This window comes from Dicentrarchus labrax, unplaced genomic scaffold (assembly GCF_905237075.1).
Source record: "Dicentrarchus labrax unplaced genomic scaffold, dlabrax2021, whole genome shotgun sequence".
NCBI lineage: Eukaryota > Metazoa > Chordata > Actinopteri > Moronidae > Dicentrarchus > Dicentrarchus labrax.
In genome coordinates, this window is record NW_026136702.1 from 8739284 (window position 1) to 8754640 (window position 15357).

Consider the following 15357-nt stretch of genomic DNA (forward strand, 5'->3'; position numbering starts at 1 on the left):
TGACTGTTCTCGTATTTGGTGTTATCCAATTGTATATGCTGCACGCATTTTGTCCTATTTACTAAACCCAAATAGCAACATTGCCCATCGGTATTTGTGATTATATGTATTTGCTGTGTGGCTGTTAAGATTTTCTTAACAGTGTAAACACAGATTTATTTCCCTCTGTTTGCAACAATTACTCATTTTGTACATGTTTTCTTCCCCCAAACCTGATGGGAATACATTCTTTGTGGGTCAATTTGGGGAACTGCAGGATAATATATTGCATTTGTATTAAATGAGCATACGCTACATGCAGTACAGTAGCATTTACCCCAGAGCTCTGCTGTATGCAGTTAAGAGAGTGGGAAAGGTCACATAACTCAGGGGCAGAAAGCGCTGCAACATGTAAATGTTGATTAATCCCTATAACTCTCTGCAAAATTTATGAAATATATTTTAATTTTATCACCTTAAACATTTAAGTTTCCAGGCAATTACACCATGCCATTTGGCCTCTGAATCAGTAATTAATTTATGAAGGTTTTCTGTGACATTTTAGTAATGTCTGTCTATATTCATTATTTTCACTTTTCTGGGCCTTTTTTTTAATATTTGACATTCTGGGCTAGAAGTTCTTAAAATAAAATAAAAAATAAAAAAACATTTGCACTGCTTATTAGAGTCAAAAGCTGACAATATTGCCAAGAGGAATATTATTTGACACTTGTTAATAAACTGAAAAATTCACATTTTCCTCCACTTATATTATTAACAAGCTTCATAGGTATAAATGTGTGAACCTCTGAATGTCAAACTTTAATTTCTGACATTGCTTAGATTGAACACTGCAGCATCATTCTGTCTAGTGAACATACAGTGTGTGCCTGAGTTTGTAATTCAGCCGGCAAAATCTTGTGCAACAATCTAATTATATCTATATTCAAGAGGGATCTGAGTATTTCTCAACGGGCTCCATGCAGCTGACTGTGTGTGCATAACTGTGGGCTTGATTAACAAGTTGTTGAGTCAGCACATACTGTAGTAAAGTACTTCAAGCCCACAGACTTTCTAACCTACAGCAAGGTGCTAAAAAGTACCAGAAATAACTGCTGATCAATTATCGTCAACTCTCGTTTGATTTGCTTGTAATATTTCATGTAATTATTTTAAAGTTAATTGTGCCAACACTTTTAGGCAATTTAAAATAAATTCATTATGTACTCAATGCCCATTTTCTGGCTTTATGCAGTATGCACCCGATAACCTGTAAACTTTTGCAGTCAATAAAATATGATAAGCTTCCTAGATATTTCTTGGTGTGTTAATAACAGACATACTGTTATTTGGATCAAACAGCACTGACCAAACACGTCTCTGCATAATCTCAATCATTACATTTTACTGGAGTACAATAAAGTATTTTGACTATCCTCTCATTTCCTGTTTTAATGATAATTTTAATAGACAGAAATAATGCATAATATATAACATGGCTTTGTGGTTTTAAATTCACTACACTGGTTGTAAATTAATTGACCCAATTTAGAAATAGGAATCAGATGTAAAGCAAATTCCTAACATAAGAACATAAGAGAATAAGTTTGCCAGCTATTAGACAATACAAAGATAGAAGATATGGAATGATGAGAATAGTTTGCAGAGCTATATAGATAAATGCTTGCTTTTCTCTGTTGTACATTCTCATAAAAAGCACTGAAGGTCAATATTTCTGTATCTAATGAAGATACCTAAAGCTGCAGGAAATATGGCCAATGCTACAAGCAAAAGGGCAGCTCGTTAATCTAGTCACAGTGGGGAAGCAAACCAAATTTGAGAACTTAAATGTCTTTCACCAGGATAAGCATAGGAGATAGAATATGTCAAATCTTAAGGTCAGGCAGGTGCTTCATACTGATGTATTTTGATAAGAGCATCTTTAAATTGATCCTGAAATTACTTGAACCTGACTACTGGCAAGATTATTATTTTCAGAGCTTCTGTAGGGCGAGAGCTTGCAGAGGGCAAAATGAGTGTAGAGCATAAACAACAGAGGAAAGTACTTGTAAAAAATGAGACGTCTTGTGAATCCTACTGTGAACAAACAATCAAGAAAAGTAAGGTGAAACAGAAGCCAGTGACCTTTAGGAAAACATCTGTCATCTCGCTCTGTGTTTTTTCAACTGGTGGGGCTTAAAAGTGGGTCAGAGAATCATGTCAGTGCTTTGGACATGTGCCTATAAAAAACTGTGCTTTATTTTATTGTAGTAAATTCTGATGTGTTTCTGTACCCTACACAGATTGTTTATTGGTGAAAAAACTTGCTCTTATAATGGCCCCTGGGTGCACCACCAATCTGTGTCCTACTGCATGAAACCAAAAAAGAAAACATTGGATGATGTCAGTGAAATCTTGGTGCCATTGCAAATTGTCTCTCTGAATAACTAAACAGATTTTCTTAGGGACACTGGTACATTTCCTGCACAGACAGCGGTAGCATTCCAGTAACAGGCTTATGAATGGACAGTGTCCAGGTTGGATCCCTGGCCAGCTGGAGGAATCTGGGCAAGGAAAGTAAATGGCCAACACTCTCCTCTCCCTCGGCAACTACCACCGAATTGCCCTGGAGCAAGGCACTTAACCCCTTAGTTATGCTGTTGTGCAGCAACCACCAGTACAAGACTGATTGCAGAGCAGCTCCCTGGTGTGAATGTGGCTCTACAGTGAATGGGGATGTAGGTCATTGTAAAAAACATTATACACAAGCTGTCAAAACATTCCCTGAGCAAATAAACATTAGATATAATATAAATACAATACCACTGTGGAATCACTCCCTGTGTTTGTGTTTGTGTGTATGTGTATGTATATGTGTGTGCATTAAAGTATGAGGATTTAAAGGACCGGTGTGTAGGATTTAGTGACAAATACCTGTATAGTTAGATTGCAACTCCCTTGCTTCACCCTCCCCTTCCAAGCACAAAGGAGAATTACAGTGTCCTTGAAACTACTGGGCTACTGTAGAAACAAAGCGGTTCAACATGGCGGCCTCCACAGAAGGTGACATCTGTAGATAAAAGTGGCTCATTCTAAGGTAACAAAGACACTTACATTATTTTCAGGTGATTATACACTAATGAAAACATACATATGAATATTATATTCCATTTCTGGCAACAGATCCTCCCAAATATTACACGCTGCACCTTTAAATGCTGCAGCATTTTTGCTGTGTGTAGATGAGATCAATACTCCTGTCTGTATAATGTATATACAGACATGTATAATGAGTTGGTTCTATGTTTCATTAATTAATACAAGACAGAATAATAGGATGATCCTGTAACATTGGCCTGTTTGTTAAATACAATCCAGAAACATTTTACTTAATAATAATAATAATAATAATAATAATAATAATAATAATAATAATAATAATAATAATAATAGAATAATAAAAATGAAGACACAAACATGGTGTTCTTTATGCTAAACTAAGCAGCTATTCTGGCTGTTGTGCTAAACTATTCCTGTAATCCATTACAAACTGGTATCCTACAGTGTTCAAGTTTTGGAATGGCTGCATTAATAATAATCTTCATTTAATTATCAGCCTGAGAATTTGAGCAGGCATGTGCATGGCAGCATATTACAGGAATGTGTATTTATTTGTATGTATGAAATAGCCATTAATGCATTGAATAAAGTAGTTTAATAGTTTCTGGGTCTTAGTTATTATTATGTGTTAACTTATCCAGATCTGCTAGGGTCTAATTATAGACAATCCAGACTGACAGCTTTGTTTGTATATTTATTTTCCCCTCTCCACACCACAGGTACAATATAAAATCATTTTCATTCACTGGGAGAGCTTCAGTTGTTTACACAAGATAATGACTCTGCCTGGCTAATGAATATTTAGTTAAGCCTAATTAAATAATCAATCAGGCAGGCTGTATCCCCGCCCTACCCTGCCCCGGAGGTCCATCTTCCTCCGCAAGCAGGCACGCCTTCAGCCCTCAGCGTCTGATCACATTTCCTTAGCAACATGTTTCCTCCTGCGCGCGTTAAGACGGCTCAGCTGTCATATCCCCCAGAGAGAGAGAGAGAGACAGAGAGACAGAGAGACACACATCTCAGCTCTGAGTAACTCTCCAAAATGATGTCACAAATCGCCGTCCCAGGGCGGACCACCTTCTCAACTTAATGGTGAGCATGCATCCTACAGTGTAATAATTGTCGGTAAGCAGATACGTCGTTGTAGTGTTCCGCACACAGCGGCAGATGGTCCATGCGTGCGCCCTACTAGTCAGATTACCCGTCCATTGTAAATCCCGGGCCTAGCGTCTCTGCAGAATGGGGGCAGAGAGACGCGTCGGCTGAATTTAATGCTAAGCTGTTGTTCAATGCAGACCCCGTTGGCTGCAGGCCTGCTACAGCTTTACATATGTGAGAAGCAGTGTGCTGGCCAGCCAGTTTCGCCCACACTCGCGACAGACAGGCCAGAGCAGGTGGACTCTCTCAGACTGTGATATACACACTTACCTGCTCAGACCATTTGGATCATACAGTCTTCTAGTTTTCCACTGACACACTGCTGTACAGTAACAACAAGAGAGGAAAATAGCATAAAATCACTGTAACCTCTCTACTGAGTCACACACACACACACACACACACACACACACACACACACACACACACACACACACACACATTGCGGTGGATATAAGGGCCTGAGTGCCTGAATGCCTGAATGAATGAGGCTGCCTCCTCATATACTGCCAGAGGTCATCAAAATCAAACACTGTATATTTATATTACACAATCTATGACGCTAATAGGGCTCAACAGTGAGACGTGACCTATTTGTCCTCTTTTTTTCTACAGTGAGTGTATTCGTGCTATTTGTAGCAGTTTAAAAATCAGGTGACACAAGAAAGCACACAGCAAATATCTCCAACAAGGGTGTTTTTTATTATTGCAGTTCTGATGATTGTAAATGTTTAGACTTTTGCAATCTCTGCTGGAAGATTAGGAGGTGATCACCACAGGTTTCAGGGCTCCCAGATACTGTAGTTATTTATTTTGATATCATGATATAAACCAATAATTGTGACATACTGTAGCCTTTATATGCTGGATTATTTGGTGATGGGACTAAATTGTATGCCTTTGAACAGTAGGGCCACTTTAGATCATTAGCAGACCATTAGAAACTGTGAAACATGTTCAGTATCTTAATAACATTTTGTTGTATTTTCATGATACAAAGTAATATTGTATTGTAAGATTTAGCAGAATTAAGCCTCATGTTATGTTGCTTTTGTGTCACTCCATTTGTGTTGAGCTTCAGATTATATTAGAGTGAAAGAAGTACAAGAAAAAAATCACAAAAGACGGGCTGATTATATTTTCAAGGAGTGCACTAGAGCAATCCAGGAGAAAGGTAGGGGGTTTGGTGAAGGTGTTGCCTGATTGAAGTGAGCTGAACTGTTTTAACTGCAGCAACCACACCTGTTAACACCAAGGTGGGGGGGAAAAAAAACATCAAACAAAACTTTTAATTTTTACATTGACCTGCCTGCTACGGTGAGAAAATCATAAAGCAATTTTCTGGTCCGCAGATGTACTATATACTAACCTGCCACTGGATAATGATGCTGCCTCGTAGACCTGCAGCATTTCCTTTCTGTAGGGCTCTTAAGGCTCTGTGTGGCTGAAAGAGTATATACCGCAATTCCCCTAAGCGCTGTACAAGTGGCACAAACAAACAAAGACGCACAACCTTGCCTTATTGAGGTTCTCCTCCAGAGCACCAAATAAACAGGCAACACTAGTCTATACTACAGGGGGGCTAGTGACTGATGAAGGTATTGCCTTGAACAAAAATTAGCAATTCATAGAAGTGAAGTCATGCTGGCGTAGCTGTGCTGCTGCTTGCTCTGGCCTAATTTAACCCATGGTTATACCGTCTTTGAGGTTGCAGTTCTTTGAAATGTTGCTTGGGGTTATAGAGAACAAAGAAAGAACAAAAAAATTAGCTATATTGGTGAATTTGAATTGCAACTTTTCCATTCTGAGATGTAATTCAAAATGATATAATTTTCTTTTTGTTAATGGTTCACAAAACAGTCCTGAAATTTCACTTCAAACTGGCTTTTCCATTACCATCAATTACTGCGTTTAGTGTAAGGAAATTGATTCGGGGGTTGGTTTTCATGGTTCCTGGGGCCCGGATGCTCATCACTGTTATAACTGATTAGTGGTGATCCAGATAGCTACCCAGGGAGCTGCAAGTGATCAGTCCGGCAGCAGCTGCGGCCAGCTGCCTGCTGGTGTGTGGCTTATCAGTCCTTCAGTGGCTCCGTAGTGACATCAATGGCTCAGTGGTGTTTTAGTGGCATTCTGGTGGTGATAGAACATCAAAAAATAAACTGATTTTTATAGGTTTGAAGTTTAGCTGCAGGATATTAGAGTTATTATGTTTCACAAGATCTAGTAACGATAATATTTCTAGTCCTTTATTGCAAATCCTGGAGCTGAAGTGCTTTTGATTTGTAAATGTGTTCAGAAACATGTCTGCATTCCAACACACTTAATGATGATGGCAGTTGACCTCTTTCTGCTCTAACCTACTCTGAAATGGGACATCATCTACCAAATCCATCACTATAGCGTTGTCAGAAATAGACTGTTTAACGGTGAGTGGACAGAGAAATGAGTTCCGTGCCAGTTGATTTAAAGCCTGTGTGTTTACTTTGCAGTGAGATTTTTTTAGGTGAAATAACTTTCCAAAGGATTGTTTTATTTTTCACAGAGAAAGGACTGGTATTTTAAAATGAGTTGGCATGCTGCTGACAAATGATGCTCCTGCTCTGCCAAATTATTGGGTGAGATTAAAAAAAGACCATGGAGAAGAACATGGAGTGATGGTTTGCTTTCGCCTTCTGATTTAATCATTTTGGCAGCTTCAAGAGATTTGTAAAGGGCTCTTTCTTTGTTGATGCTCCTGAGGGATATGTAATGACAGAAACACCGCATATCTCATCAATGTAGGAGGCTTACAACTTGAATTGACATTTTTATTCTACTTTATTTAACATGCAGTACAAATACAACCCTCCAAGAAGTCCCTGAGCCGGCAAACAAAAGTACAGTGCACTCACAACACAACACAATAGCAAACACCAACAGCATTCAGTCACTGCAGCTGTCAGGGTCTGAGAAGTTCTAAAATCATAATGAGAAATTACCATATACAAGGAGGCTTGCCTGTTTATCTCAACAATGTTTGCTTCAACTTACACCTGTGCGTCCTCATTCTTGCATAAGTGTCATTATACTGTAACTAGCAGTTGCGCCTCACTCACTAGCCAATATCTTCATCACCGTCTGTGCATCGCACCGACGGCTTAATGAGCCAAACTTTGCTACTTGTGCAGGGAAAAGAAAATGTAATTTTTTTTTCTCATTAGATGGCAAGTTAGCAAATGTTTTCAGATGCGGCCTAGTTTATGATCAAACTGTATTCTGGGAGCTTTGTTATGTGGAATGGCACATCTAGTGCTTATTTTTAATGGAATTTAGCCTACAGGGCTACAACCAATTATTATTCTAATTCTAATTTTCAATTAAGATGCTGATCTTTTTCGTGATTAATTGATAAATGATTTAGCCTATAAAATGTTTAATTTAGCCTTCACAACTTCCCAGGACCCAAGCTGACATTTGACATACTATAAAGGTCCAGCGTGTGACATTTAGGAGGATCTATAGTCAAAAATGAAATATAATATTAATAGGTATTTTTTCAAGGGTGTATAATCACCTGAAAATAAGAATTGTGAGGGTGGGTGTCTTCATGGAGTCCCCCATGTTCTCACCGTAGCCCAGAACAGACAAACCAGAAACTGGCTTTGGATAAGGCCTTTCGCCACTGTAGATTCTCTTGCACACTTCACAGCCCGTTCCCATTCGTAGGCCGTCAAATACAGACGTGAGCGGTGGTCAGTTAGTTCCAATTTGCAACTTTGCCGCTTGATGTCACTAAATCCTACACATTGGACTTAAAGTGGTATAGTTCTTCAGGTTCAACAAGGCGGACTGCATGGAAGACGGTGTCTGTATTTATAAAAGGTTCATTCTAAGGTAACAGGAAAATAGTCACTATATTCAGGTGATTATTCTACACATATACATACCTACGAATATTATATTCCATCTGTGGCAATAGATCCTCCTAAATATTACACACTGGACCTTTAATCTGTAATTTGGAAATACAAATAGTCAGTTTACTATCAAAAAAGACAAAGAAAATAAGCAAATATTCTCTTTTGAGACACATTTGTCTCATTTGAGACAAATTACTTGATGATGACTTAAACAATTAATCTTTTTTCCAAAATGTAGCAGATTAATTTTCTGTCTGTTGCCTAATTAATTAATGGACCGAGTATTTCAGCAGTTGTAGCCTATTTGTGACATGTAGGCCTACCAGTTTGATGTGATCATTTGTTGTGTCCTCTCAGTGTCTCTCTGAGTCATCAGTCAGGATTTACACAGCTCCCTTGATCCATTGCCCTCTGCACACCTGCGTGGTTGGCATCCTAAAATATGGGTTGAACTGAGCTATAATGAAAGCAGGAGGCTGTGGGAGACAATTAGTTGACCCCACACACATGACCTTGCTTCTGACCCCATGGCCCTTATTACTTGAACCACTGCTGTGTGTGGCCCACAGTTTAATCCTTACTGATCAATACCTTTTAAGGCGTCTTATTATCCCAGAAAAAACCCTTTTGGTTTATTTAAGTGGAGACCAACAGTATAGATTGCTGTAATAGTATGAATTAGTATTGAATCAGATTAAATGGATTTGAACCACTGCACAGTTAAGAAGGATGAATGTGCTTCTGGGTCTAAATTGCATTCATCATGCAAACTGTGGAGGGTTGGAACAGCCTCTAAATATCTCACTTTGGATTTTACTAAAACAAATTAGCAGTAGTGTATTAGAGGTTATCGTAAAAAAAAAAAGGATTGGGATCAAACGTGTTGACTAAAATATAAATCATAGGCTTTGCATGGTTTTTGCCTTCTTGTTACATATTGGTGGAAATTGGGAAAAAGAATTGGCAGTATTTCCTCTTGCAATTTTTTCCCCTGGCCACAGTGTTTCTTCTAGCATCGATCTATTACTCATGCTGCTTGTTGACGTTTCCAGTTTGCTGTCACACGCATGGTGATATAAGATGGTCTTTTATCCCAGCTGTCTCTGCTCCAACTTTGGATTACAGATCTTGGTGAGACAGGATTGCTGTCATGGTGACCAAGGTCTTGTTATGGTTGGCAGACGAGGTGAAAATAAGTGCATTGTATTATGTGTATTATTCTGCAGTGTATTATTGAATTGTGGCAGCTACTATAAAAATCCATTATAATGCAATCAGCAGTAATAAATCGCATTACTTGTGATAGGCAACTTATGTCAGTCAACACTACTACTACTTCAGTATCCCATAGCTGCAGAAACTGTTGTGGTTGTCATTGTTTTTGGGCATATTAGAATCCGGTGTTAGTGTTAATTTATTTGGTAGTTTTAGATTTGTTTCATTTATTTCTTATTGATTCGGACTGCGTTTAGGTTGTCTTTAGGTGTAGCTTTAGGTTGTTTCAGGGATATTATCTTTAATATGATTCTTATTATCAATTTTATTTGTAATGTTATATCACATTTCTGTTTAGTTATGATCTTGTGGCATATTTCACCTTGTCAGTTTTATGTTGTTAGCCTGTATGTCATTGTTATTGATGCCTATCTTGGCTAGGAAGCAAGATAGTGGTTTAAAACTAAAAGAGGCAAATTGCCAAGTTTTTTTTTTTGTCAGTTGGGGGTAGTGCAGCAAGCAGTGCAAACCCTGACAGCACACGAGAGGTTTATTTATCTGTTTCGCATGGTTTTATAGGGCTAATATAAATGTTATTTTCTCCTGACATAACAATTATTATAATTTTTATTGTCATTTATTTGTCTCTGATTGCCTAACCCTAGCCCTAACCTAACCAATTAAACCAATTAACGAACACAAACCAATCAGAAGCAGAGTAGGGCTAGTATATGCTGAATGCCAGGAAATAAAAAGGATCTCATATATGGGGACCCTACTCCTCTCCTATTTGCTCGCAGACCAGGGGTCCTCAAATTTTAACCCTTCTACAACCTTCAAGACGAGGCTAGCACTTCCACTAATGAGAAAGCATGCTAATCTGCCAGCATGCTGGCTGTTATTACTGTTATATAATAGACCACGCTGGCTGTGGCTTTGATTTTGTTTGTTGAGTTGTTACTTAAAATGTTCTGGACACATTTCGGAAGAAAATTACCCCCTTGAATGAAAAAAATTGAGAGTTTTTCTCTTAATTATCTGACATTTCTCCAGACAGATTTGAACCGAACTGCTGGAAGTCTTTTTCTGGGCAAGTTTTGTGGAATATGGAACCTTACAGACATGATTGATTAGCCTATATTAAAGGGATATTTTTTGTGGTTTTAAAATTTAGGTTAAATACAAGTTACATTTGTACAAATATTCATTAAGGTTATAAAGTCATATTGGAGGTTGGCTTTAATTAGTTCGGTTCTCTCATAATCACCATGCAGTAAAAAAGCTAAAACATGTTAAAACACTGAACGGATAATTCTCTGTTTAGGTTACATAGTCATTTGATTCATTGTTCATATAAAATATCGATAAGAGCAGCTTTAAGTTAGGTTGTTTTAAGTTAAATATAAATATAATAAATAATCTACTATTATTATCTGCTATTCTTCTGCTGTTGCTCATAATGAATATTCTGGAAAAAAAACTAACAAACCACTTACACTTTTTGTCCTCTTTATTTAAATTTCTCTTTTCTTCAGAAATCAGGTGACAGCTTTCCGATTTGTTCAGTGAAACACAATAGTCAACCTCATTTCATGTAAATGAGATCTTCGGGGTGCCCGCACAGCCCTCGTGACAATACTTGCAATCTCATTCACTTTATCACTCCCCCTTCTATTGATATTGGTGTTCCATATTCAGCGTTTTATTACTTATCACCATGCAGTTATTCATATCAGCCCTTGTGAGCTGATCAAGGAGCAGAGTTTTTTTCTTGCAGGGAGGCTTCTCTACTTTGTTGTTTTATCTTGTGCACACGTATGAAAAGGGCCTGAGGGAAAAAGACAATGCTGTCTGCTTTAACTCATCTCACTGCTAGACACTGAGGCACCGGCAGGGGAGAGAGAATATTTTATCTGACATTGTCACTCTCTGTAGAAACCTCAGGGAAGCTGAGGCTGCTGTGACACACTTGGTGGTCAGCAGCACTGCATATGATTATGACAGCTCTGCTAGGCTCGCTGAAGTCTATGTGTTACGATGAAACAAAGTGTTTATGATAGCAGTGTGGTCTCTGTGTCTATTGTCCTGTTTTAAGTTTGTTTTAAGCTGTAGAAATTAGATATTAGGTTTTGTAGAAATCAACGTGCTTTTGCAAATCATTAATCACAATCTTTGTCCTCCTCAGGTTACTACTATTCATGTGGACCTCTTGGAGTACATGAAACAGCATTACATGAAGTATGATACAACGCATTTACCTCATTCACACTCCAGATGACACAAGTTGCGTCTAAAAGTCCCAGATTGATTTGAATCAAATAGTAAGAGAGTGAAAACATGGGAGCACCATCGTTTCACTTGATTGCCGTCTTTGTGGCTGTCCACATGATCCACTGCCAGAGAGTTTGCAACAGACAAGCTTCACTTGAATGGCACCTTAAACAACACGCAATCAAAATAAACTGGACTCTTGTGGGAAACATCTGTAGGAGCGTTTCTGAGTGTTGGGATTCTCACGGGGGAGAGGAGTCAATTGAGCACCCTTTCAACTTCCCACAGATATGCCCACTTCAGCTGCAACATGGAGACAAACTGTTGATGTCTGCTGATGAAACACTGAAGTCATATGGCATTAGACTCCTCAATGTGTCAAAAGACAGCTTTGAAAGCTGTTCCACAAATAGACAGATGAGAGATCAGTTTCTTTTTCCCCACAATATAGATGAAAGCGAACAAGTTGAGGCCAAGTGGCTCGTCCCGGGTCACCATTACTTCATCGCTCTGCATGAGGGAGACACGCAGCTGTGCAAGCTGGGGTTAAGGCTCAATGTGTCTGTTAAAGCGCAACTTTGTCAGGCTTCTCCTCTGCTTCGACTGTGCTCAGGGAACGGTATTTGTCAAACAGGCCTCTGGGAAGGTGCATACCACTGTCGATGCCACCACCAGTACTCTGGGAGGTTCTGTGAAAAGTCTGATGCTTGTTTGGATAACCCTTGTGAAAACAAAGGAGTCTGTTTGAGCAATGGATCCACAGATCCAAACCACAGAACATATAAATGTCTCTGTCCTCCACATTTTACAGGTAAGGACAAAACCCCACAAATCCCGTTTGTTGAGCGCTCTCTCAAATTAGAACTAGAAACACCTAAAAATTCACTACACTTCATTGATTTTAACTAATGTAATGAAATTGTTTAAAATGTATGCATGAAAGAGCTTGATCCCCCTAGAGGAACCCATCATGTTTGTATATTTTGTATAATGTGATGGATGCACACAGAATTTTACCCTTAGATTAAGTGGGAGTAATTGAAAGATTATAAAGGTAACTTAAATTTTAATGCAAGCTGCCTTCTCAATTATATATTTATTGGGCACATCAAGTTATTCAGCATGAACCCCAACACTCACATGTAATGCAAACAGAGTTAATATTAAATCTGCTTGCATTCCAAATGACTTCTTTCTTAATCTCTTTACAGCCAACATGTACTCTCTTCAGCAGTATTATATACAGTTCTACTTTCATTTTTATTTTCTCAATTAGAAATTCAAATGAATAGCAGCATCTATAACTTTGTGTGTGCACAAAAACGTCATGATCCAGGCATATCTTTCTTTTTTTTTTATCTTTGCGTGTTTCTCCGTAGTAATCAACTGAATTGCCATTTGTTTTAGGTGTTAACTGCTCTGACGTTGTTGGGAAGGAAAACTGTGCCAGAATTTGTGAAAATGGGGCATGCGTTCCAGTGATGCCTATCTCCTTCAAGTGCATCTGTGACACAGGATTCTCTGGTAAGCAGCTGGTATTCAGCTAGATGTTGGTATAATATAGATGGATCATCTGTCACTACAGTCTGACAATGAAAACACCATCTTTGAATGCCATTGTACAGTTTTGATTCCTGGCAGACGAATCATCAACAGTTTTTCATGATGCTGTTTACTAAAGGCAGTGGGAAAGATTTTGCTGCATCCCAGTTCCACATGCACAACCATGTTCTTTGCCTCGAAGGGGCAACTATCTTTGGAAAAGGTTAAAGCTGAAAACTACAAAAGCCATATATCTTTTAAAGATCAGCATTTCCTTGTGGGCTTTAAATCCCACTTGATGTTACATTTGTCATCATAATATATGAAGCGGCCTCTTCAAATCAAATACCTCATGTTACGACCAGTGACATGCGGTTGTAAAAAGCCAGTGCTAAACTGCTGGCTAACTGAGCATGTCGCAGTTGATAAAACAAAGGTTTACAGCAATCAATTAAACTGGGATTTACTGTATATTGTTTCTGCTGAGCATATTAAATCAGAACTTTGATACTGGTCAACTTCTGTGAGCCTGCTAGAAAAAAAATGGCGTGTTCAACGTTAGATTTCTATTCTTTATCATTTCTACTAAAAATCAGTGAGTGTTATGCTCATGATTTTGGTGGTCTGTTCAACTTACAATGCCCACTTTAGCCAAGTCAGAGCTAAAGTATGCTAATACCTCTCCTCATGAATAATTTATAAAAGGGAATTGGACACAATCGTCACATATTTTTTATTGGCAGCTAAATTGTGTTTCTGTGTGATTTAGACAAGTTACTGGAGGCTCATCTACGAGCATTGGGTGGCACTCATGATCTGGTGGGCTTGTTTATGAGACATTTCCGCTTCACCCATTATTTAGGTAATGAGTCTCATTTGCTCCAGTAATGTACAGTTAGGTTAATGGGTATCACAGACAAATGGGTTACAAGACCTGGATAGTTCTCCAGTTGCCCTGGATATCACTGTCTGCTGTAAAACCAAGCGTGCAATGAACTTTCTGGAGTAAAAACTCCAGGTGGCTCTCCACATTGATTCATTGTTTTGTTTGGAGCACAATTTGTCTTGGCAGCATTCTTGAAGTGTCATAGCTTTGCCTTTCGAGTCCAGCCCATGCTTTCAGCTTATTATTTTGAAGAAGTGGTTTCAAGGTTACTTCCAGCACCGTCTGGCATCCGGTTTTGCAAGAGCAGATTAAGTCTATACAGTACGAAAAGAAAGTACAGAGCAGGGAGTGAAAGGTAGTATTAGATGTTTTAGAACAGCTCTGAACTTCTTTAACATTTAAAAAAAAGGAATAGGAACAATATCTCTTTGCTTTCATTTTCTTGTATGTAGTGAATGCCGAATGTGTCCTGATCTGAATCCTGGATGTTTATAATCAGAATGAGGACATTTACTATATTCAACAGAGAGGTTATGTTTGCTGATTATTGAGGCAACATTGAATTACAAGACTGTATGTCAAAGTAATCTAATATGAACTTTGAAATGATTTTTTCCTGATTAATTGTTTGAATATTACACCCCCTCGTCCTTTGGATTTCTTCTTCTATGTCACACACACATTTCTTGATAAAATGCACTTTTAATGACTTTTAGTGATGAAAGGGAAAATGACATTTTCTTGTCAAATCAATTACTGATATAACAAGACATTTGGTAAAACCAAAGAAAAAAGCTACCCTTGTCTGATTTGAAATTAAATTTATATTAGTGATGTTACCTTCGCGAACAATCACATTCTTTTCAACGGCTCTTTGGTATGAATGAAGGGAACCGAGTTGTACTTGGTGAGAGCTGCTCTTTTTATCATTGTGCCCAAATTTCCACGACTAAAATCCGCTACCATTTACGTGAACAGTGAGTAACTTTTACATGAATTACATTCAAGACAAGGCAACTTTATTTACATGACATAATTCATAGATAGAGTAAAATGTAACAAAGGAGTAAATTAAATTACAAAGCATGGGGATATGGTGTCACCTTGTGTAATGTTTACAATGCAAACCATTGACATTAGGTCTGGCAATACGAGTAATTTAGTGCTGCTAAACCTAGTCCATGCATGCAAAATGAAATTATATTGGTGGGATGTCTACATTTGAATCTGATCCAGATCTTACCCTATCATTTTGACAAGGGCGTCGGATTCATTTCAGAAGTG

General features: G+C 38.2%; 1 protein-coding gene across 3 annotated transcripts in view; it reads left to right on the top strand.

Moving 5' to 3' along the window:
* The first annotated feature begins 4026 nt into the window (after positions 1-4026).
* eys (eyes shut homolog) overlaps positions 4027-15357 on the top strand; it is a 153996-nt gene continuing 142665 nt past the window's right edge. For 2 of the 3 annotated variants that reach the window (XM_051422200.1, XM_051422210.1), the window contains exons 1-3: positions 4027-4191; positions 11560-12456; positions 13053-13169. In XM_051422200.1, the coding sequence (XP_051278160.1) occupies positions 11712-12456; positions 13053-13169 (862 nt within the window). In that variant the 5' untranslated portion in view covers positions 4027-4191; positions 11560-11711. Of the gene's footprint in view, positions 4192-11559; positions 12457-13052; positions 13170-15357 lie in introns of those variants that run through there. The other variant, XM_051422219.1, reaches the window with a different exon arrangement.